This window comes from Poecilia formosa, unplaced genomic scaffold (assembly GCF_000485575.1).
Source record: "Poecilia formosa unplaced genomic scaffold, Poecilia_formosa-5.1.2 Scaffold385, whole genome shotgun sequence".
Classification (NCBI taxonomy): Eukaryota; Metazoa; Chordata; class Actinopteri; order Cyprinodontiformes; family Poeciliidae; genus Poecilia; species Poecilia formosa.
This window is the reverse complement of record NW_006800324.1, coordinates 117,697-139,879: the sequence shown is the minus strand read 5'-3', so window position 1 is coordinate 139,879 and position 22,183 is coordinate 117,697. Positions and strand designations below refer to the sequence as shown.

Genomic DNA, 22,183 nt, shown 5'->3' with positions numbered 1-22,183 from the left:
TTGACAGAAACAGATGGAGGAAGTATCAGAACGGGAAAGAAATGGTCCAAACAAAGCCTGATGCGGGATGCAAAATGCGCTTCATGCGGTTCTGTGGTGAATATAAACACTCAACCAAAAACTACTGATGTGCTGCGAGGCGAAACGCAGAAAAATGACAACATTACGGTTGATATGACAACAGATCCTAAATGTATTTTGGTGCCAAGCCATTCAGCGATGTATAAGCTAACAGAAGTATTTTAAAGTGTATTTGAGCTCCAGGGACTTTAAAACTGCGTGATGTTCTCGATCTTCCCGGTTTTAGAGAGAACAGCAGCAGCAGCAGCAGCGATCTGGATCAACAAGCTGCCTGGGTTTTAGGCAGATCTGTGAAGACACCGCTGTGATTAAGTTACTTTGGTTTTCTAAATCAGTTTATAACAGGCAATAATCTAATCTCAGACAAAAACACACATTCACAGTATTTTTTTCTGTTTTTGATTAAAATGACATTGTTGTAGTCAGTTCAACTAAAGATAAACTTTTTTCCCCTATATTTATATCTTGTTTAAACCTAGAATGTTCTTCAGGTGATAGAAGACTGATTTTGTAACCGTTTTTATGTGTCTCTGAATGTTCATGTCTGAATTATTTTTATATATCCTTGAGAATGAGTTCATTTAAAGGTGCAGCACGCCTAAAACGTAGCCTTCACACGCCTGTTTTTAGTTTATTTCATTGCATAAGTAAATTTCCATGAATTGGAAAAAACAACACTTGGAAAAAACATTTTGGCTCGCTTTGAGAAACTGATATCATACTCTGGATCTTTTCCTGACTTGGAAGTTGAAGAAATTAGCAAATTTATGGTCATGTTAAAGTCAATTTTCAATCAAGTTGAAAAACTGACATTGAACTTTACAAGATGACTGTTGTTTCTTTATGTGAAGTGTAATATTTATCTGAAGAAAACTCAGGCACACACAAGCTGGTTAATGATTATGTGCCATGTATGCACATGTGTCAGATGGTATTTAAAAGAGCGACCCTGACAATCATCCTGGTTTTTAGGGTTTTATTCCTGATGGCGGTTCTCGGGGTTTTGGTTGCTCTTTCTGTTCTGCTGGAGGCCATCTCTGCCACCTCTGTAAGTCCTCAGAAAACAAAACTTACACCAACAGATTCAGAATTGTCTAGAGATAAAGAGGTTCTTATATTGCTTCTAATAATTTTTGTTTTTCTATCAAAAAGGACTTATTTAAGCCTAAAATGATCCAGTCTTAGTTTCTGTTTGTAACCCTTGCAGCTCGGGGCTGTGTCCACCGAGGGAGGGTTGGTGTCGGGTCAAAACCTTCTCCTGGGCTTCTTTCGCTACATGGACGTTTTTAAAGGCATTCCCTTTGCTGACATCCCTGGAAGGTTTGAGAAGCCAAAGAGTCACCCAGGCTGGAGCGGTGGGTGACCCTCACACACCGTCCATAACAACCAGGACAGATGTTCAAAACAGCCGGATAACTCTGTTTACTTCCAGGAAGCAACATAAATGTATTCATTTTTGCTTACTTTAAATAATTAGATATGTAGTCTAGGTGTAATTTATTTAAATTATGCAATTACACATTTATTTTGACATATATATATATAATTAGAATAGTTTTGTTTTTACCTCCTTAGCAATAAAGTAAACATGCAAAATTTTATTTAACCAAATAGATTTTTTTTTTCCCATTTGCAAGTTCTTTTTGGGCACAATTGAAAACAATTTAGTCCATTCCCAGCAGTAGAAACAAGATTGTGGTCACTTGTTTTTGGAAAATGGCTACTGTATTTGGGAGAAACAAAATGTGGTTTTATCTTAAAATCACTGGATAGATGAGTTACTATCAACTACAAAATTAAAGGTAATAAGATCGCTCGATATTCACGGAAATTAAGGACTACATTCGCCCACGAAAAGCTAAAATCCGTTAATATTTTAGAATTCTTCTAACAACACTGTTAACTGCCTGTTTTTAATAGCTTACACACCGAATATAACTTGATATGGATTAATTAATAAGGACGAATTAGCAGCTCTATGGTTAGTACTACAGCAGAAGCTAACGTCAATGGTCTTCCTTACATTCAGCCAATCAGCGCCAAGGAAAATGAATGGCGCTACTGGATTGGCTGCTTTGTAAACGGCAGCCAATAGCGTGTGAAGTAGCATTTTAGCTAGGTATCTCAGCTTCCCAAGATGCACTTTCGTTCTTTTTTTTATGTTCACCAAAAATATCACTGACGAGGTGTGTTGCAGAAAATAAAAAAGTAAGAATAACGCTACTTAAACATATTTATACTCAAGTAGGAGTAAAACTTAGCCGTTCAAAAAATTACTCAAGTGAGAGTAAAAAAGTATCTGGTTGAAAAGGCAACTGTACTGAGCACCAGAACATCTGATTTAATGTTTTAAAAATAGTCATCAGACAAATATGTAAAACTATGTTCAAATTCTGATACTTTAAAGACTAAAATTAGGGGAAAAGATACAAAATAATGCCATAATTACACAATAATAGATTAAAAAGTAGTGAAACTTTATACAAATATTACTCAAGTAAAGGTAAAATGAACAGTGTAGTAAAACTACTCCTAAAAGTATTTTTTCCCCCAAAAGTTTACTGAAGTAAATATAACTGAGAAATTGTAACAAGCCCTTTGAATTTCATCAGGTCATCACATTTAGATGAATTAATGCATTGAGTTGCTGCCATTTGATTGAATTATTTTCTACTAGTTAATTAATCAGTTAAAAATCCCACCTTGTGTTGTGATGTGCCTAATTAGGAACACTTAAGACCACCCAGTTCAAGGACAAATGCCTTCAACTGGACCCTTACATGACCATCGTCTCTGGCAGCGAGGACTGTCTTTACCTGAACATCTGGGTTCCTCACCTTGGCTCATGTAAATATCTACATTTACCTACGGCGGTGATCAAATTTAGACCACAACTGAGTTTAGTTTTTTTCCAGTGGCCTCCAATTTGCCCGTCATGGTCTGGATCTACGGTGGAGCTTTCATGTTTGGTGAGTCATTTGGAATGAACTACTTGGGAAACTATCTCTACAGTGGACAGGAACTGGCAGAGAGAGGAAATGTTATCGTTGTGACATTGGGATACCGTGTGGGAACCCTTGGCTTCCTGAGTGCTGGAGACTCTTCTCTTCCTGGTAGGAACCCTTTAAAAAGATCCACCTGGTACCTTCAATGCTTTGTGCAATCTTCACCTTGTCGGATCTCGTTTAGGAAATTATGGGCTGTGGGACCAGCAGGCCGCCATTGCATGGGTGCACAGAAACATCCGCTCATTTGGAGGCGACCCCAGCAACATCACCGTCTTTGGAGAGTCCGCCGGGGGAGCCGGTGTTAGCTTCCAGGTCAGAGGTTTAACCTGTACCATTCACCAGATTTTTAAGAACAGAAACACTTGTTTAACAGATGTTACATTGAATGGATAAAAGCCATTGGTGGGTACACTACCACTGTCAATATGCTAATGTGCTAATAGCAGAGCTAATTTTTTGTTTAGTGCACTTTGCTTCTTGGTTGTTTCATAAACTTTCAGTTGAATAAAGTTCAATGTGTGTTTAGAAGTTTTGGTTATTGACTGTTAGGACTTCTTCAAGTAGTCCATGTTTATATTCATGCTTTTATTTTGAAGGGGGTGAAGACTGTTTACGCAGCAGTTCCATTTCCTCTCATGTTGTCTCTTGTTTTTTTTAACAAATGTTATTGAGCTACTGGCAAGTATATAGAAAAATACAAACACATTTAAAAACTCATGTGCAACCCTGCCATGGTTAGCCAGGCTAAATCAGCAACAGAGCTAGTAAAACTAAACATGGTTGAATTTAGCACGTTAGCGTTAGCTTCTGCTGAATACCGTCCGAGTGTAACACTTTAGCGTTAGTGGAACTAATGCTAATGATTAGCACTTCAACATTATCACAACTTACTTTTTAGTTAGCGATGTCCATCACTACTAAAAGCCTTTCTTAATTACTTTGAAAGGATGTTAATAAATGTGCTTCCTGTTTCTCTGACAGACACTCACCCCTCACAACAAGGGACTTATTAGGAGAGCCATCTCCCAAAGCGGCGTCGCCCTTTGCCCTTGGTCCATCAACAGAAACCCTCGCAAGTACGCCGAAGAGGTACGTGGCTCCTATTACCCATGTTTTAGGGATCAGTTGAAATGCCTACTGTAAAACATCAGCAATGTGACATTTTTAGTGCTTTTTCTCCAGGTTGCTCTGAAAGTCAACTGCCCCACTGATAGCAGAATGGCCGACTGTCTGAAGATGACCGATCCAAAGGTTCTCACTAAAGCAGGAACCGTCTCTTTGACCAGCTCTCCTGATGGTAAGCTCCACACTGCTTCTTATCTGCTGATGCACTAACAGTGGCACTTTAGCATTCTAGCTAACTTTGAAAACACTTAGCTTCGCCTAAATTAATTTTATAAATAAATTCAAAAGCGCTAATTTACTTGGGTGATTTATAAGCTTTCATTTGAATAAAGTTCAACATGTTTGTTGAAGTTTTACTGACTGGAACCACAAGTTCAAAAGAATCATTTTCTGAACACAAATAAATCTATGTTGTGACACAATTCATTGACTTGAGGTTGGTGTCAAAATGGTTCAATTTAGCGCTTTAGCATTAGCTTTAGCACTGGCTAATTTTTACTAATACAATGTCAGTGTAGCTTCTAATGTTAGCAGAACTTCTAACACTAGCAAATTTGACCCATTTGTTGAAAACTCTTGTCAATTGGAGATAAATAACTTTGATTGATGATTTTAAACATCTTTTTTTTCAATATAAAAAACTTTCTTAGTGAAGTATGAAAAGGAAACTTGAGGTGAAAATCAGTGTCTCTTAAATTTGAAGCAAATATGTTTTGCTGTTAAATCAGATTAATCTGAGCCAGTGTCTCTGTTGGTCAGACCCTTTTATCTACAACCTGGCTCTTAGTCCTGTGGTTGACGGCGACTTCCTGCCCGACGACCCGTCCAACCTGTTCCACAACGCCGCCGACATCGACTACTTGGCCGGAGCCAACGACATGGACGGACACATGTTTACCATATTTGATGTACCGTCCATCAACTCTCTTCTGACGATCACCACTGTGTGAGTTCAAGTTGTATTTACTAGATTTGTGACACAATAAGTCTGTTGAAAGCAGGTAAAAGTTTCAAATCACCTCTAATTTTAAGAGCTTGCAATGTTTGAAAGTGATGTGATCACTTCTGTCAGTTTTCTGGAGGTCCTGCAAGGGTTTTTCTTGGATTTTGGTTGCGCATTTACCCATTTTTTGTTTTTTTCTATTGTCCAGTTGCTAGTAGCTCAAATTGTTTGGAATAAAACATGCAATTTTACTGTAACTCTATTCTAAGAGTAACAAAATAGAGAAACTCTATTCTGAGAAATGCGGAATATTTAATGAGTCCGGCTAGAGAAGGAAAATACAACATGTCTTCTGGAAATAACTGAAATGGTCAGGATCTAGACCAAATCTGAGCATCCAAAGGCTGAAGAAAAACCTTTAAAGGAGACTTATTATGCAAATTTCACATTTACCTGGTTTTATACGTCCATTTGGTTCTCAAATGAACAAAACACACACAAAAAAAAAACATCCAGCTGTTTTTTGGCACTAAGTTCATGTTTTTTGGTGTTTAGGAAACGTTATTTGATTGCTAAGTGATAATCAGTTGCCACTGCGCTGTTACCTAGCAACCCCAGGAGCTCAGCCCGTCACCCAGCAACCCAAGCAGAGTAGCAGCACTCTTCTTGTCAGTTGGTTTTACCGCTATATGCCATGTACAATGGCTGCTGGAAAAGACAAGTTTTTTTGTTGTTGATGTACCACGCGAAACCCACTTGCTGCGTTTTGGCTGGCTGTGCAGGAGGCTCCACTTCTGCTTTTCAAAGATTTACAAAGGCACAAGACAGTTGTGCATCTGTTTGGAGCTATTGAGTAGACGCTGAGTTGGGGGCGTGGCCAGCAGCTTCTTTATTTGGATTTAAAGTGTCGAGATGCCCTAAAGCAGATAAAATCTCATTGTCTGAGAATAATTTTGTGCAAAAAGTGTAATGAACATGTTTTGTATATACCCTAAGCTGTTTAAGGAAGCATGAAAGGTCACTTTCAAAAAGGCTGGTGACACTACTGACCACTTTAAAACTACAAGGAAGTTGAACTCAAACCTTTGCACAGGATTTGATGCCTTGTATCAGATCTAAATGTCCAACATTCTTGTCCTTACTGAAGCGATGAGGTCAAGAGGCTCCTGGGTTCTTTCACCAAGGAGAAAGGGACCCAAGGCTTTGAGAACGGCTTCTCCACCTACTCCTTGGACTGGGGGTCCAATCCCAGCCAGGAGACCCTCAAGAAAACTGTGGTGGCCATCGAAACAGACTACATATTCCTGATTCCCACTCAGGCTGCTCTTTACCTTCACGCCTCCAATGCCAGGTAAGAATACAGCCTCCTTTTACAAATATAACATATTTGGTTATCATTAAGGTGTTTTATCTTTTTATTTCTCCATTTAAGAACTGGTCGCACCTACTCGTACCTGTTCTCTGAGCCCAACCGTTTGGGAATCTACGGCAAGCCCTGGCTGGGCGCCGACCACACCGATGACCTGCAGTACGTCTTTGGAAAGCCCTTCTCCACGCCGCTGGGGTACTGGCCGAAACATCGGGACCTGTCTGGACACATGATCGCCTACTGGACCAACTTTGCCAAGACGGGGTACGAATGCAACACAAAATATGTTTTCAGACTTGGAAGTAGATCTGGGTTGGTGAAATGTTCTTCTCTGGTTCGCAGAGATCCTAACGTAGGAGATCTGAAGGTACCTGCAACATGGCCGACATTTACGGCCAGTGGTCACAAGTTCCTGGAGATCAACTCCGACATGGACGCCGGCTACGTGAGGCAGAAGCTCAGGTTGCGCTATGTGAATTTCTGGACCAGCATTTTTCCCAACCTTCCCTCCATCTACTCAGAATAAAACCTGCGTTTGCAATGAGGCCAATGTTCAGTGGGGCTGGTTCATGAAAAATAAACACATGAGGAATGCAAACACTGCTTTCTTGGTTTTTAATTCATACAAAAAATACTATACTGAATAAATATTTAAAAAATAAATGGATGTATTTAGATTTTTATTGCTGCCTTGTTAACATTGCTCTGGAAAGTATCACCGACTAATTGTAAAGGTGCAATAGTGCTTTAGTTATTGTAACTACAAAGAAAAATGAGAAAAATTAATCAAGAATGTAAAACTTCCTTATTTTTGCATTTCAGTTGGCCTTTATGCCATTGGTGGTTAAAAACTTAAAATTAGTCTAAATAACTTCCTAAAACACGGAACTAGGAAGTAAAATAATAAAATCCATCACAAGAAGGAACATTATAATGGTAAACAAGTAAATTATTTCCTTAAATACTGAAAATTAAATGGATTTGTCTAAATGCCGATGACTTCATGCTCTACTTTCTCCTCTTTAGCATCTATTTTTAACTCAGCTTCCACATCTGGATAAGTCCAGATGTGTCATTTTTTTATCTGAAAAACTGTGTACAATGTGTGATGATACGCAAACTCTACATCACGTGTGTCAAACTGAAGGCCCGTGGGCCAAATCCGGCCCGCCACAGCCTTTTATGGGGCCCTCTAGATTCTGGACTAAACACTAATTGTGCTTATTGTGTTATCAATCAAATCAATGCAGCTTTTATCTGTTTACGGCCAAATTATATCAATCAGTCCCTCCAGTTTCTTGAGAATTATCATGGAAAATCAACAATTGGGAGTTTATTATAGGTTTTTCTCAAAAATTGTCAAAAACATTCTTACTTGTACCAAACAGATGCCTGAGCCTCAACTGATGTCAGATTATAGTCCATGATCTATACAGCGAGCATTAAAAGTCCTATTTACAGTCATAAATAAGTGCAAATATTGAAAATATTTCCCCCCCAAAAAATCACAAAACGAATCACGAAATCCTTGATTTTGTGATTCCTCCAGGATTTTCAGTCTTGGATTGACTGAAAATATGTTCAATAATCTTTTCAGTCCCTCACTATCAAGAATTGATTGATATTTTAACAGTTTGTGAACAGGTTTTATATATACATTCTGGCACAACCGGCCCTTTAAGAGCATTCATGATCCTGATTTGGTCCAAAATGAAAATGACTTTGACACCCGTTCTCTACCAGCTAGCTAGCATGATAGCATGTAGCTTCCTGACTGGCTACTCAGCTAAGCTGCATAAAACTTGGCGTTATACTTCTTTTAGAAAAATAAAAAGTACCACCAGCTGAAATGGAGGAAACAGAGACAAAAAGAACAACTAAATATATAAAAAATAAAACAATTATCAGTGCTACTGAGGAATAATATACAGGAAGTTATGAAATAGAGGCTAAAATTAACAGATTTATTGATAATTTTTTGCTTATAGGTTTTGGTAGGCTAACTGAAAATATTTTGCCGTGTTGTATTCTTCTAAACAGATTTAAATAACTTAGAACCTGGTAAAGACTACAGAATTTCACAGATTGTGTATGTTTTGTTAATGAAGTCTATATTTAGTCAGACTGATAAAGAAGTGTATCATAAACTTAGCCTTACATACTGTGCAGTGTTTTGGGACTTAAGCTGTGTCGGACAGCTGTATAAACCAAGTCTGGCTTCCTGGTAAAGTTATTTTTAGTCATTCACGTTGTTGTACCCATGCGTTGGCATGGCAACCTGTTCAGGCGTACGCCGCCTCTCGCCCAATGGCCTTGGAGGGTAAAAAAACGACGGATGGATGCTGTCGCAACACAACATGAAAGGTTCCTCTGAAAGGACGGCCGCGTGCACTTTGACCTTGGTGAAGCAGCTACAAATCATATAAATGTATTTTTCTGAATGTTATATAAAAGTCAAATAAAAGCTATAAAGTTCAGACAAAGATGGAGGTTTTCTGTTTTTATTTAACCTTGAGAATCTGGTTAATATTTAGAGGTAGAACATCAAAAATAGTTTCTCACATGTCAGTTTTCACATAGGTTCATTACATAAGCCGGTTGAAATCGATTTTTGGCAAATCGATAATAACATCTTGTATCTTTTTCAAACATTGGTGACTTTACTTGATCATTCATGTTCCAAAACTGCAGCAAAAACAGGAATTAAACTTTAAACCAACAGCATTTTCCTGATGTTTTAAAAGTGATATTTGAATAATTCAATGCAGTCTCGAGCCTGCACACCTGAGCTGGTTACCGATTGTGTAACTGTGGGAAAAGCTGTACACTGGGTGTGTGTGTGCCAGATGCTGTGGAGGGTGTGTGGTGGGCAGGTCTCCTTTATAACCACCACTGACCACCACCCTGTTGCTCACAGTTCAATCCTGGTAATCATGCTTGGGATTTTGGTTGCTGCTGCCGTTTTTCTGGAGGCCGTCTCCGCCAACTCCGTGAGTTTCTCTCCAACAGCAAAACCCTCACGTCGAGGAATTACACCGTCTTCCACACCCAAAATACAGTCTAATATAACAGGTTTTTGGTTAAACCTGCTCTAAATACGACTAGAAATGAATTATTTGTGTATTAAAAACAAAAACATCTACTGACTGAGCTGTTCCGTGTTTATCTTTGCAGCTCGGGATTGTCAATACCGAGGGAGGAGCGGTGCAGGGGGAAAATATTCGCCTTGGGACCGGGCGGCACATGGACGTCTTCAAAGGCATCCCCTTCGCTGCGCCTCCTGGAAGGTTTGAGAAGCCAAAGCGTCACTCTGGCTGGGACGGTGGGTAAACCAGTCACAGTTACCAGATAAAGTCATGTCACAAAAAGCCTTTATAGTAAAGATTTCAGCTGTATGGAACCATTCTGGGACTTTATCAGCGTTAATGTCCAACTGTGTCCTGATTGGTCAACTTATTGATCAGAAACAGGAAGCTGAAGACTTCCAAACATTTTATATTCATTATAACCCAATAGACTTTAAAGGAAAACGTGTTCTTTATCTCATGGATCTGTGATGTCTGGTGAAGATTTTTCTCATTATCAGCAAATATTTAAAATGATCGACTACTTGACAACCTGTGTTGACTAAAATTTTAAATACATTTTGTTTTATTCTAATGGTTTGCTTTTCATTCCTGGGTGTTTTTACTGTAAATGAAGAAAAAACTAAATTGCAATATTTGGTATTGAATAATATTCCAATAAAAATAAACCTAAAACACAGATTTAAACCTTTATCTGCAGAGGTGGGAGTAAATAATACTTAATTGCATTTACTTGAGTAACTTTTTTGAAAAAAATTGCTTTTACTAATTTTTTTACTACGCTGTATTTTCTTTACTTTACGTGACTATTTTTTATGCAGTATTTCTACTCTTTCTTGAGTAAAATTTCTGGATTTTCTTCCCACTTATCAAAAAACAAATAAGATTCACCAGACACAGACACGCACCTGCAGTTTTTGTTAAAGTTTCTTTAGTTTTTTATTGAAAGAAACTGATTTGGAATAAATTTCCTTTTGCCTGATTTTGTTACTTATGTATCAAAAGTAACAAAAATGATGACAAAATTATTGTCATTTTGGTCTTTAAAATACCAAAATGTCCATGAAACTCTATATTTTGGTCCATCTGATTATGTAATTTTTAAATAATAAATTACTGGTAATTTGATCAGTTACTCAGGAGTTGAGCCATTTTACCAAATACATTTTTTCTCTTACTTGAGTAATTATTTTGGATGTCTACGTTTTACTTTTACTTTTGTAAAAACATGTCGACGTATCTGTACTCTTACTTGAGAACAACTTTTGGGTAATTATGCTTGATTTAACCAACAAATTATAAAACACAGTTTACTCCTTCAACACTTTACAGTATAATAAACATCAGGGTTAAATACCACTGCGCAATAAACGAGAGCTAGCATTATGCTAATTAGCTGCTGATGTACAAAACAACTCATTGAAACCACTAGCATTTTCATTAGCTTAAAGCTAATTTGCCAAAACCCACAGGTAGAATGAAAAAAGTATTTTTCAGTAGCTAACAACATTCAGCATCAACTCACCATTTTGGGCAATACACAAAGACGTAAGAAAGAAGTAGTTTTAAGGTTAATTTAGCGTGATTGCGTCGACATAAAACTACTTCCGGTTCGTCGTCAAGTCACTTCCGGTCTGCCGGGAAGTCACTTTAACCCTGTGTGACATAAACTGTAGAGCCCCCTAGTGGAATCGGAGGATTGAATCCAACAGTCATCTTAAAATGTTTGTGTTAATTCTGATCAGGTACTCTGAAGACCACAAGCTTCAAGCCCAGATGCCTTCAGCTGACGATTCTCATGAACGACGTCTATGGCAGCGAGGACTGTCTTTACCTGAACATCTGGGTTCCTCACATCAACTCATGTAAATCCTTAGACTTAGCACCAAGTGTGACTGAAATTTGACCAAGACTAACTGTAATAATGTTCCCTTAAATTTTCAGTGGCCTCCAATCTGCCCGTCATGGTCTGGATTTACGGTGGAGCTTTCTTGGTTGGAGCCTCGCAGGGTGCTAACTTCCTGGATAACTATCTGTACAGCGGACAGGAACTCGCAGAGAGAGGAAATGTCATTGTGGTGACATTGGGATACCGTGTGGGATCCCTTGGCTTCCTGAGTGCTGGAGACTCTACTATGCCTGGTAGGTGTCTTTTGAAAATATCCAGAGTTTCAATTGACTCTTTTCTTGCAAACATCGCTTTGGATCATGTTTAGGAAATTATGGGCTGTGGGACCAGCAGGCCGCCATTGCATGGGTGTACAGAAACATCCGCTCATTTGGAGGAGACCCCAGCAACATCACCGTCTTTGGAGAATCCGCCGGGGGAGCCAGTGTTAATTTCCAGGTCAGAAGCTGCCCAAAGCAAAATATCTAAATCAATTTTTAGGTAGTACTTTTTAAAAAGAATCTGCTTTCTGTTGTTTTCTTGTCTCCTAGATTCTCACTCCCCACAACAAGGGGATGATCAAGAGAGCCATCTCCCAAAGTGGGGTCGCCCTTTCCCCTTGGGCTATCAACCAAAACCCTCGCAAGTTTGCTGAAGAGGTACATGGCTCCTCCTGTGTTTTTCATTTTATGGATGATCTGAAATACGACAGGTTGTTTTTGGAACCCAACCTTTCAGGTTGCTCTACAAGTCAACTGTCCCATCGATAGTCGCATGGCCACCTGTCTGAGAATGACCGACCCCAAGGCTCTGACATTGGCAGGAAAGATCCATCTCTCTGGCTCACCCGACAGTAAGTCAAAGGCTGAATACTGACCTACTTTTAAACAGCTTTATGTCTTCAAGAATCTCTCCACAGCACAGCGGAACATTGCTATGTAAATACACAAATGTTCTTGATCGCTTTAGCCTAGCATTTTGCTGTTTCTCCATTGACCAGACCCTCTGGTGAACAACCTGGCTCTGTCTCCTGTGATTGATGGCGACTTCCTGCCGGATGATCCATCCAATCTGTTCCACAATGCCGCCGACGTCGACTACATGGCCGGAGCCAATGACATGGACGGACACATCTTCACAGGCATTGATGTCCCTTCAATCAACTCTGCATTGTTGGACACCCCTGTGTGAGTTCAAGTGAACTTTGTGAAGCATTTAGTGTATTGGGGGCAGGTAAGGAAAGGTAGAAAAGGTTTGAGAGTTTCTGTGGCATTTGCTCCCAATAATTCATCATCTAAAATGGTCAAATGTATCATTAAATATAAATATGTGTCTTACATCCTTCTGCTGACTGCAGTGATGATGTCAAGAGGCTCTTGAGTTCCTTTACCAAGGACAAGGGGACGCTTGGTTTTGAAAACGCCTTCTCCACGTACACCCTGGACTGGGGAACCACACCCAGCAGAGAGACTGTCAAGAAAACTGTTGTGGCCATCGAAACGGACTACCTTTTCCTGATTCCCACTCAGGCTGCTCTTTATCTTCATGCCTCCAATTCAGGGTAAGAAGAAAATCTGCGTTTACAAATATCACTCTCAGATGTTTCAGGCATTTCTGTAAAGGCTGGGCTCAACGTTTGAGCTGGCATTAATCAAAACAGTGTGCTGATTGTAATGTTAAAAAGTGAAAATTTTAACAAGTATTTGTTTTTTAACCTGTCATAAAAGTAAAAAATGTTGGTTTATTTTTCAAAGTTATATTTCAACCATGTTAATTCATAAAATGTCATAGTTTCACATTTATATTTAACCAGCAAGCTAAATACTTATTTTACAAACTACATATCCAATTCAAAACTAAATATTGAGTTAAGCTAAGAAGCCAAATATTTAGCTAATATTTAGCTAGGAAGTTAAATATTTAGCCTCAAACCAAACACTTAGCTCCAAACTAAATATTTAATTAGAAAGATGAATATTTATTTACAAACTAAATATTCAGTTTGCAAGCTAAATATTTAGCCTGAGGATAAACATTTAGCTCCAAGCTGAAGACTTAGTTAGCAAGCTAAATATTTGGCTTCATACTAAATTTTAATTAGCAAGCTAAAAATGTATTTCACAAACTACATAATCTAGCTACAAACTAAATATTTATTTTGTAATTTAAATGTTTAGCAGTAAATTAAACCAAATTTAGCTAACAAGCTAAATATTTAGCCTCACTTTATATCTATGTTTACTTGGCCAGTGAAATATTTAGTTTACAAATTAAATATCTAGCTCCAAACTGAATATTTAGTTAGTAAGAAAAACATTTACCTTGAAAAAAAAAAATTTAGTTAGCAAGCTTGCTAGCAGGACCTGACAGTTTTCAAGTTTTGATGACAAAAAAATGGCAAAACAATTTACTGTTTTTTTCTTTCTACCCACATTTATGCTCTTCCCTTACAATTAAAGGTTATTTGATGAATACTTTTCCTCAGGAAGTATTCATTTCTCTGGGAAATGAATACTTTTGTGAGTCTTTGTATGAATATTCATCAGCTTCAGCAGGTGATATTTGTTTTAATCCATTACATCCTCTTGTTTTCCACTGAAGAACTGGTCGTACGTACTCGTACCTCTTCTCTGAGCCCAACCGTATGGGAGGCCTCCTCGGCCCCTACCCAAGCTGGATGGGCGCCGACCACGCTGACGACCTGCAGTACGTCTTTGGAAAGCCCTTCTCCACCCCGCTGGGGTACGCGCCGCGCCATCGGGACGCCTCTGGGTACATGATCGCCTACTGGACCAACTTCGCCAAAACAGGGTATGAATACAACCCAAAATCCACTTACAAGCGTGGAAATAGATCCACATCAGTGTTTCTCAAACTTTGTCAGGATGAGAACCACTTTGTCCACATGTGTCAAACACAAGGCCCACGGGCCAAAACTGGCCCGCCATAAAGTTTTATGTGGTCCAGAGGGACATGTAAATAGAACCTTAAAAATAACTTTTGTAAGCTTAAACAATATATTAATCAATTAAATGAAAGAAGTTTTCAACGGAAGAGGATTAGGTACACTGAACAAATATTTATTTTTTTCCTAGAATGTTAACTTTTTTCTCAGAATTTACCAGAATCATTATGACTTTAGTCTTCTACGATCAAAAGTCAGAATTCGGAGGAAAAAAAGTACAAATTCTGAGAAAAATATCAGAATTCTTAGAAAAAAGTACAAAATTATGAGGAAAAATAGTCAGAATTCTGAAAAATCAAAATTTTGAGAATTCAATGAGGTGATATTTTTTTCTCAAAATTAAAGCCAGAAAGCCAAAAAAACAAAAGAAAAAGAAAAAGACTTGAGTTGCTATTCCAAAAAGAAAACTCCTCTTCTAAAATATAAAATTACCACCAATTTCATAGATTGTAGCTATTTATCTATTGTATTTAAATAATTACATTGAATTTCATAATTTTGAATTAAATAAAAAATAACAATAGTTGTTCAGGTGCGAGCCTAGCATTAGGCAAGTAAGGTCGTAAAAGACAAAGAACCCAGACTCGTTCACAGCTTACAACCATTCAAAAGAATCAATTCGTTCATAAACGACACATCCAAACTCTTACCATGAATGATTTGGCTTCTTCACATAAGTAGTCCTGGCGTTGTTTTCTTTCCACTGGTATCTTCACTTTTTCTTTTGAGTGACTCGGTTTTAAGCCAATTTATTCATTATTATTTTTAAACACAATCCTTCGGTAAACTAGCCGTACGCTAGCTAGCTTACCAAACTGGCATACAGCTGACGTCACGGCAAATCAACCGTTACATGCAGTTACCTTTATGACCACTAGGGGTGCCCGCGGACTGCGGTTTGAGGTAAACTAGCCGTACGCTAGCTAGCTTACCAAACTGGCATACAGCTGACATCACAGCAAATCAACCGTTACATGCAGTTACCTTTATGACCACTAGGGGTGCCCGCGGACTGCGGTTTGAGATAGACTGACCTACATTTTGTTTCTCTCTGGTTCGCAGAGACCCCAACAGAGGAAGCCTGAGCGTCCCAGTTTCGTGGCCACAATTCTCGGCCTTTGGACACCAGTTTGTGGAGATCAATGGCGACATGGACAGCACCTCCGTGGGAGAGAAGCTGAGGTTGCGCTTTGTGAATTTCTGGACCAACATCCTGCCCAACCTTCCCACCATGTACGCCGACTCAGAGTGAAGAGCTCCGGCTGGAGATGAAGCCCTCCATCACAAGTCTTGGTTTATAAAAATAAATGGATGAAAGAAATAAAAACACTTGTCTACTTTTTTTGTTTACTTACTTGTGTTTAAACTGGTTACTTTAAACTGTGTACACATTGTTTTCAAATAAATATTAAAATAATATTGATTTACATTTTTATTATTTTTATGTTGCAATACTTTCAGATTTATATGTAAAATTAATAATAAATAAATTATCATTATTATTATTAATAATAAGAATATTGATAGTAGTAAATTATTACTACTATCAATATTTATATTATTATTAATAATAAATAATAATAATAATAATCATAATAATAATAATAAAGGTACATGATTTGTGTTTTTTCCATTAGTTTTTGTTTTCATTTAAGTAAAATGCTATATTTTAATTAAGTCAATTTATTTAAGTAAAATATTTAAAAAATATTTTTATGAAATTAATTGAATTCAGTTCGCAAAAACAACAGCAGGTGGCGCTTATGACCCATTTGTCTAAAGTCCTTCTGCTGTTTGTGAACTTTGATATAAAGAGGAAAATATGAGCAAACCTTATTTAAATGTATTTGAAATATTATGAAAATATTTATGTCTAGTATTTTTTTTTAGAATTTTCATTATCAACATGACTCCCACCCAAAATTAAATATTCCTGTATGTTAGTGATTAATTATTTTTATTCCAAAACTTAAGAAGAGAAACAAATATTAATCTAATATTTTTACAGTTTTGTCAATATGAATCATTTGTTATTTGGTTAGTTGGATGTTTGGGTGTGGAATTGGTAGATTGGTGGGTTAGCAGGTTTGTGGTTGAGTGCATGTTTGACATTTTTTGGCTGGTTGGTTGGTTGGTTGGTTGGTTAGCAGGTATATAGGATTACAATTGGTGGGCTGAACATTTGGTGTGTTGTTTGGTTGTTTTAATTGGCTGATTCATTTCTTATTTGGTTGGATGTTTGAGTGAGGAATGGTTTGGTAGGGTGGTTGGTCAGTTGGTTAACAGGTATGTAGGATAATGACTGGTGGGTTGTGTTGGTTGGTTGTTTTAATTTTGTGATTCATTTGTTATTTTGCTTGCTGGACAGATGTTTGGATGAGGAATGGTTTGGTTAGTTGACTGGTTCGTTGGTTAGCAAGTCTGTTGGATCATGACTAGTAGGTTGAACAAATGTTGGTTGGTTGTCTTAGTTGGCTTATTAATTGGTTGTTTGGCTGAGGTATCATTGATTATTAACAGGTCAGTTGGATAATGATTAGTAGGTGGAATAGCTGGTTGGTTGGTCATTTGGTTGCCTGATTAATTGGTTGGTTGATTATTTGAATGGTTGGTTAGCAAATCTGTTGGATCCTGCTTGGTAGATTGAATAATTAGTTTGTTTTTTGGTTGGCTAATTAGTTGGTGTCTTGAATAGTTTGATCAGTTGGTCGATTGTTTTGTTGTTTGGTTGGTTGACTGGTTAGCAGGTCTGTGTTTGACAGATTGAATATATAATTGGTCGGTTAGTTGTTTTGGTAATTTGTTAGTAGGTGTGTTGGATCATGGCTGGTAGGATTAATAACTGGCCTGGTTGTTGGTTGATTAATAGTTTGTTTGGTTAGTTTGTTGGCTGGTTGGTCGACTGAAGAATAGTTTGGCTACTTGGTTGATTAGTAGGTCTGTTGGGTCCTGCGTGGCAGATTGAATAATTGGTTTGTTGGTTGGTTGGCTAATTATTTGGTTTCTTGGTTAGATTGTTAGCTGATTAATTTGTTGGTTGGTTGGGTTGATTGGTTGGCAGCTCTGTGTTTGGTAGATGGAATATGTAATTGGCCAATTCTTTGGCCACTTGGTTGGTTAGCAGGTTTGTTAGATCATGATTGGCAGACTGAATAATTGCTGTGTTGGCTGTTCAGTTTGCTGGTCTTTTGTTTCATTGGTAGCTAGTTTCTTGTTTGGTCAGTTGGTTAGTTTAATACATAATGTCTTTATTGGTTGGTGAAATGATTTATGAACCATCCATAGTTCATAAAATAAGACGCATGCAAAACAAGAAATACCCCCTTGAATATTGTTCTGTTGCAGTTGAAAGCTTTTGTTCATTCAAAGCACCAACTTCCATTTTTTTATGTAGAGAAAACATTTTTGAAGTAAAAATGTAATCAGCTGTCACTTTAAATCCACTCTCTCATCTTTTATCAATGGGCTGATGTTTTACGACAACTTAAACATTAAATCTAAAGTACTTCTAATGCAACGGCTGCTGAAGAGTCAAAGCCCAGGTATCTTTATTATCCTCCAGGGGCAATTTAGCTTAAGCTGGCAGTAACAGATGAAGGTAATAAACCTGAATAATAGCACACCTCCTGTTCAAACAGGTGCCATTATAAAGTGGATTGAAATACACTTTGAATCGTGGTTTAATGTGATTCTTCCCTGACGATATCAACGCCGTCCTTCATGAAGATGTCTTCAACGTTCCCTCGATGACCTGGGAGGATGATCCAGAAGTTTTCTTGTGAACCGTCACGAGAGCCTGGAGGGGATCTGTTTGTGTTTAACAGGGTAGGGCGGCATGGCTGAACGCCAGCTGCTGATGATTAGCGTCTTACCGGAATCTCTGGATAATCTACATTTCAAAGTCTGAGTTTATGTAAAAACGATTGCTGAAACTCTTTCAGATCTGAGCTGCTAGCCAATGTTGAAGAGACGCGAACAGATGGGAGAGGCTGAGTTCAGGTCAGGACTGAAGTCTGTTTGGCACTTCAGTTATGATGCAACATCTTCATTATGAAAACACATTTAAACGGTTTCCAAAATAAACAATTTTAATGCTGAAGGTGTCACACTGCCTTTGATGTTGCCTAAAAACTTGGGTGTGCCATCACCTCTCTGCTACATAATGCCAAAAACCCAGAGGCAAAATCACACCTTCAACACAAACTGCAAATTTACAGCTACAAACAGGCGCAAACAGATTTATAGCCTTGAGCAAATGTTTTGAGATTAATTTTAAAACATTTCTTGAAAAAAACGTGAAAAAATTTGAGAAAAAACTGTGAAATTGAACTCAGACATTTTCTAGAGAAAACTTGAAAACTCTTAAGTTTTAAAGTCAAATATTTGTGAGAAAATTTTTGAACCTAATGGTTAATCTCAGAAATGTTCTAGAAAAAAAATCAAGGAAATTTCTTGGCTTAATAAGTCAAAATTTTGGAACTTTTGAATCTCAAATTTTCACTTTTGAAACTCAGAAAATTAAAAAAATATATTAAAACATTCTCAGATTAATCTCAAAATGTCTGTTTGTTTTTTTCCAAACTCTGAAATTGCAACATTTTTTCTAGTAAATTTCTAAGGTTAATCTCAAAATTTTAGTTTTTTGGCAGAAATGTATTCCTTTTTTCCTATTACAACGGCCCTAATACAATGCCATATAAAAATGACCAACATAATAATAAAAAACATAAATATTTCACACTGTTTGGATCAATCTTCTTAAATCATGGCGCAGTGAGACTTGATGAGCCTTGATGGTGACACCTTCTGGCGAACTTTCATCCAAATCCTCTCTGCTGTTGGCCTACTTTTTTTTTTTAATTCAACTTCAACCCTGCTGCTGAGTTGCAGCACCAGCCTTTTGGAAAACCATCCTCCCCAAAACTTTCCAGCTTCAGATGTGGCGTTAACGCGCAAACACGCCTGTAAATAAATCCGAACTTGTAGTGTAACTTCCTGAACCCGAACCGCCTGCAGATACCGAGGCCCCCGAGGGACAACATGCCCAACAACGCGGCTCTGGCTGTGGGACTGGGACTCGGAGCCGTCCTCCTCACGCTTCCCTCAGGTGATTTCCACCTGGAGGACTGGGGCTTTGCGAAGCGGCTCGTCCTGTGCGTGGCGGCCGGAGTCACCGTCCTGGTTCTGGTCCGGCTGCACCGGCTGCTCTTCCAGCCCCTGGAGCTGCTCCGGACCCCGGAGGATGTGGGATACATCGCCGAGGACGGGCGCACCAAGGCCCGGGCCGCGAACGAGGCGCGCCGCCGGAGGAAAGTCGGGGAGCTGCCGCCGGTTTATCCGAACGGCTGGTACCGGGTTCTGGACTCCCACATGCTGGGCCGGGGAGAGGTCAGAAGCGCCTATATTCTAGGTATGGCGCAACTTTTAACGCTGAAATTCCACTTTAGTTTGTTCTGGAAACACAGAAAATATGCAAACTACTTCCAATTATTCTGATATTTTATTTTGCCAAAGAGTGTTGAAGAGTGACGTCATATTCACAGACGTGTGGAAACTGCGAGAACGCAAAGATTTTACTGAAGTAAAAGTAAAAGAAATTACTCGATTAAGAGTAAAAAGTAATCAAATTATCAATCATGTAATATTTACGTAATCGAACGACCAAAATATAAAGTGAAGTGGATTTTCTACAAAATTACAAAAATTGATATAAGTAGCAAAAATATTTTTTTCTAAATCAGTTTCTTTCGATATAAAAACTTATGAAACTATCAGAAACTGCAGGTGTGTATCTGGTGAATTTTTGGTTAAAACATGTTTGTTTTTCATTCAGTGGGAAGAAAATCCAGCAATTTGACTCAAGTAAGAGTAGAAATACTTCATAATAAATTACTCAAAGTACAGTGAAGTAAAAATACTCATAAAAATACATTTTTTCAAAAATATTACTGAAGTAAATGTAATTGATTCAATGTAACTAAGTTTAACTTTAACTAATATTTGAGGAAAAAACTGGCTAGACTAAACAGGGTTACTGGTCAAGGGTAGGATTATGCAAAATAGTTTGTTTTAGTTTTTTGTCATGTTTTAAAGTTATTACCCCATTTAAAAAATATCTGTTGTAGCTGCACTTTCTTTACAAAAGTGAGCAAAACTTCTTTGGCATTCCGTTTAATGTAGAAAATTTTAAGAAACACAATTGAGATCAAAACATGAATAAGTTTAACAAAACATCTTCCGTCTACTTCCTGTCTTCTTCTTAGTTTCTACCAGTAGTAACATCCTGTCGATCGTGTGACTGGTGTTGATGCGAAAAATTAGTTTTCATTGCGGTTTTGATGCCAAAAAACCAAATCATCCTTGTGCCAAAACTTTTTATTTATTTATTTTTTATTTTTATTTTTTCGTGACGCAGTTCCCATGGCAACCACTCAGCCGTGCAAAACACCTCAGTGGACCTAGCTCCGCCTCCGAGGTTGGAAGCTACAGTTTCCAAGATTCATGTTGATAGTTTCATGTGAAATAAACTTAATTATTTATCTTTTATTTCTTTAAAACTAATTCCAAATCCAGTTTCCCAGGAAGTCAGATTATTGCATAACACCAGTAACCGACGTAGGATCATATTTCTACTAGAAAGTGTGTTCAGTATTTTCAGTTAAATTCAATTAAAATCCAAAAATACTTTATTGATCCCAGTGAATCCCAATATCTGCTCAGTGCAGCTTTGTTTTGTTCCACATTTCTCTCAAGGCTGTTTTTATCCACCCACTGTTTTTCCTTCGACTGAATTTTCCTGGATAGAGGATTATTTTTGTAAATATATTCTGATAACTTTGATTTTGCCTTGTTAAAACACTTCACATAAAGAAGGAAGTTGTTCTGGAGATATCTGCGTGTTTTAAAACACTTCCGCGCCTTTTTTCTACCTCAGGTTTTCCTTCCACTCAACTTTCTGTTAATAGTTTTCCATGCAGCCACTTTCTTCTGCGCCTTTTCTCTCCTTCCTGCTTGTCTAGTCAGTAGTCTTCTTCGTTGCTGTCAGCGCTCCAACATAAACGCCGCAGCCTCTTTTAGTTTCACTTGCCGCGTTGGTGGCTCTGAAACCAGGACTAGGAATTTATACCTGTTCAGCAGAACCCACTTTGCAACACTTTGGGTTTTCTCTTGGATTCGTTGTGAAACTGTAAACATTTAATGGTGAAACTGGGAACAAAAGGCAGCAAAACAGCCTGGAAGTGAAAGAAAATATCAGTCTAAACCGATAGTTTTTACACTTTTTTACTTGTGGTTTATTTCACCTCAAAATTTTCCACAAGCTTCTTGTGTGTTTGCTTTTTATTTTCTTTCCTGGTTCTGTTTGAGCTGGTGCCAGGACACCAGATTGTTGTGACTCACAGAGAAGTTTTGGGTTTTGTTTTGGGGTCCCTGGAAACATTTCTGCAGAAACAAAGTTCCTGATAAACTCTCTGACCTTGTCTTTGACCTGTGGTTACCTTTGAAATGAAGAGGTGTGGCTGGAAGGCAACGAGTTCATTAAATAATATGACAAACTTCCTCCTGGCTGAACTAGCTGCTAATTAACCAGGCGACAGAGTTCATTTCAGTTCCTTTATAAGGTATTACTGTCATTTTATGGGGCAGAACAAGACAAAAAAAATCATCAAACTTCAGGAAAATTATACTCAACTAGTTGATTATTGGTTTATTAGATTAAA

The 22,183-nt window shown here is 38.0% G+C and overlaps 3 protein-coding genes across 3 annotated transcripts in view; all 3 read left to right on the top strand.

Annotated features, from left to right (window-relative positions):
• Positions 1-2: 2 nt before the first annotated feature.
• Positions 3-7,124, top strand: LOC103154389 (bile salt-activated lipase-like). Its single transcript, XM_007575655.2, has 12 exons — positions 3-96; positions 1,054-1,129; positions 1,289-1,436; positions 2,809-2,928; positions 2,997-3,194; positions 3,271-3,401; positions 4,071-4,178; positions 4,272-4,386; positions 4,974-5,160; positions 6,305-6,508; positions 6,590-6,790; positions 6,869-7,124. The coding sequence occupies exons 1-12, from the start codon at positions 68-70 to the stop codon at positions 7,050-7,052; spliced, it is 1,701 nt and encodes a 566-aa protein (XP_007575717.1). The 5' UTR covers positions 3-67; the 3' UTR covers positions 7,053-7,124.
• A 2,149-nt stretch (positions 7,125-9,273) lies between these two features.
• On the top strand, positions 9,274-15,794 carry LOC103154388 (bile salt-activated lipase-like). The gene is made up of 11 exons (XM_007575654.2): positions 9,274-9,516; positions 9,701-9,848; positions 11,358-11,477; positions 11,557-11,754; positions 11,829-11,959; positions 12,052-12,159; positions 12,239-12,353; positions 12,501-12,687; positions 12,858-13,061; positions 14,102-14,311; positions 15,528-15,794. Exons 1-11 carry the CDS (start codon positions 9,289-9,291, stop codon positions 15,715-15,717), a joined length of 1,839 nt encoding a protein of 612 aa, XP_007575716.1. The 5' UTR covers positions 9,274-9,288; the 3' UTR covers positions 15,718-15,794.
• Positions 15,795-19,300: 3,506 nt separating this feature from the next.
• The window catches only part of LOC103154387 (cholesterol 7-desaturase), a 15,069-nt gene continuing 12,186 nt past the window's right edge, over positions 19,301-22,183 (top strand). Inside the window, exon 1 of the mRNA XM_007575653.2 lies at positions 19,301-19,875. Coding sequence (XP_007575715.1) covers positions 19,506-19,875 — 370 coding nt within the window. The 5' untranslated portion in view covers positions 19,301-19,505. The remainder of the gene's footprint in view (positions 19,876-22,183) is intronic.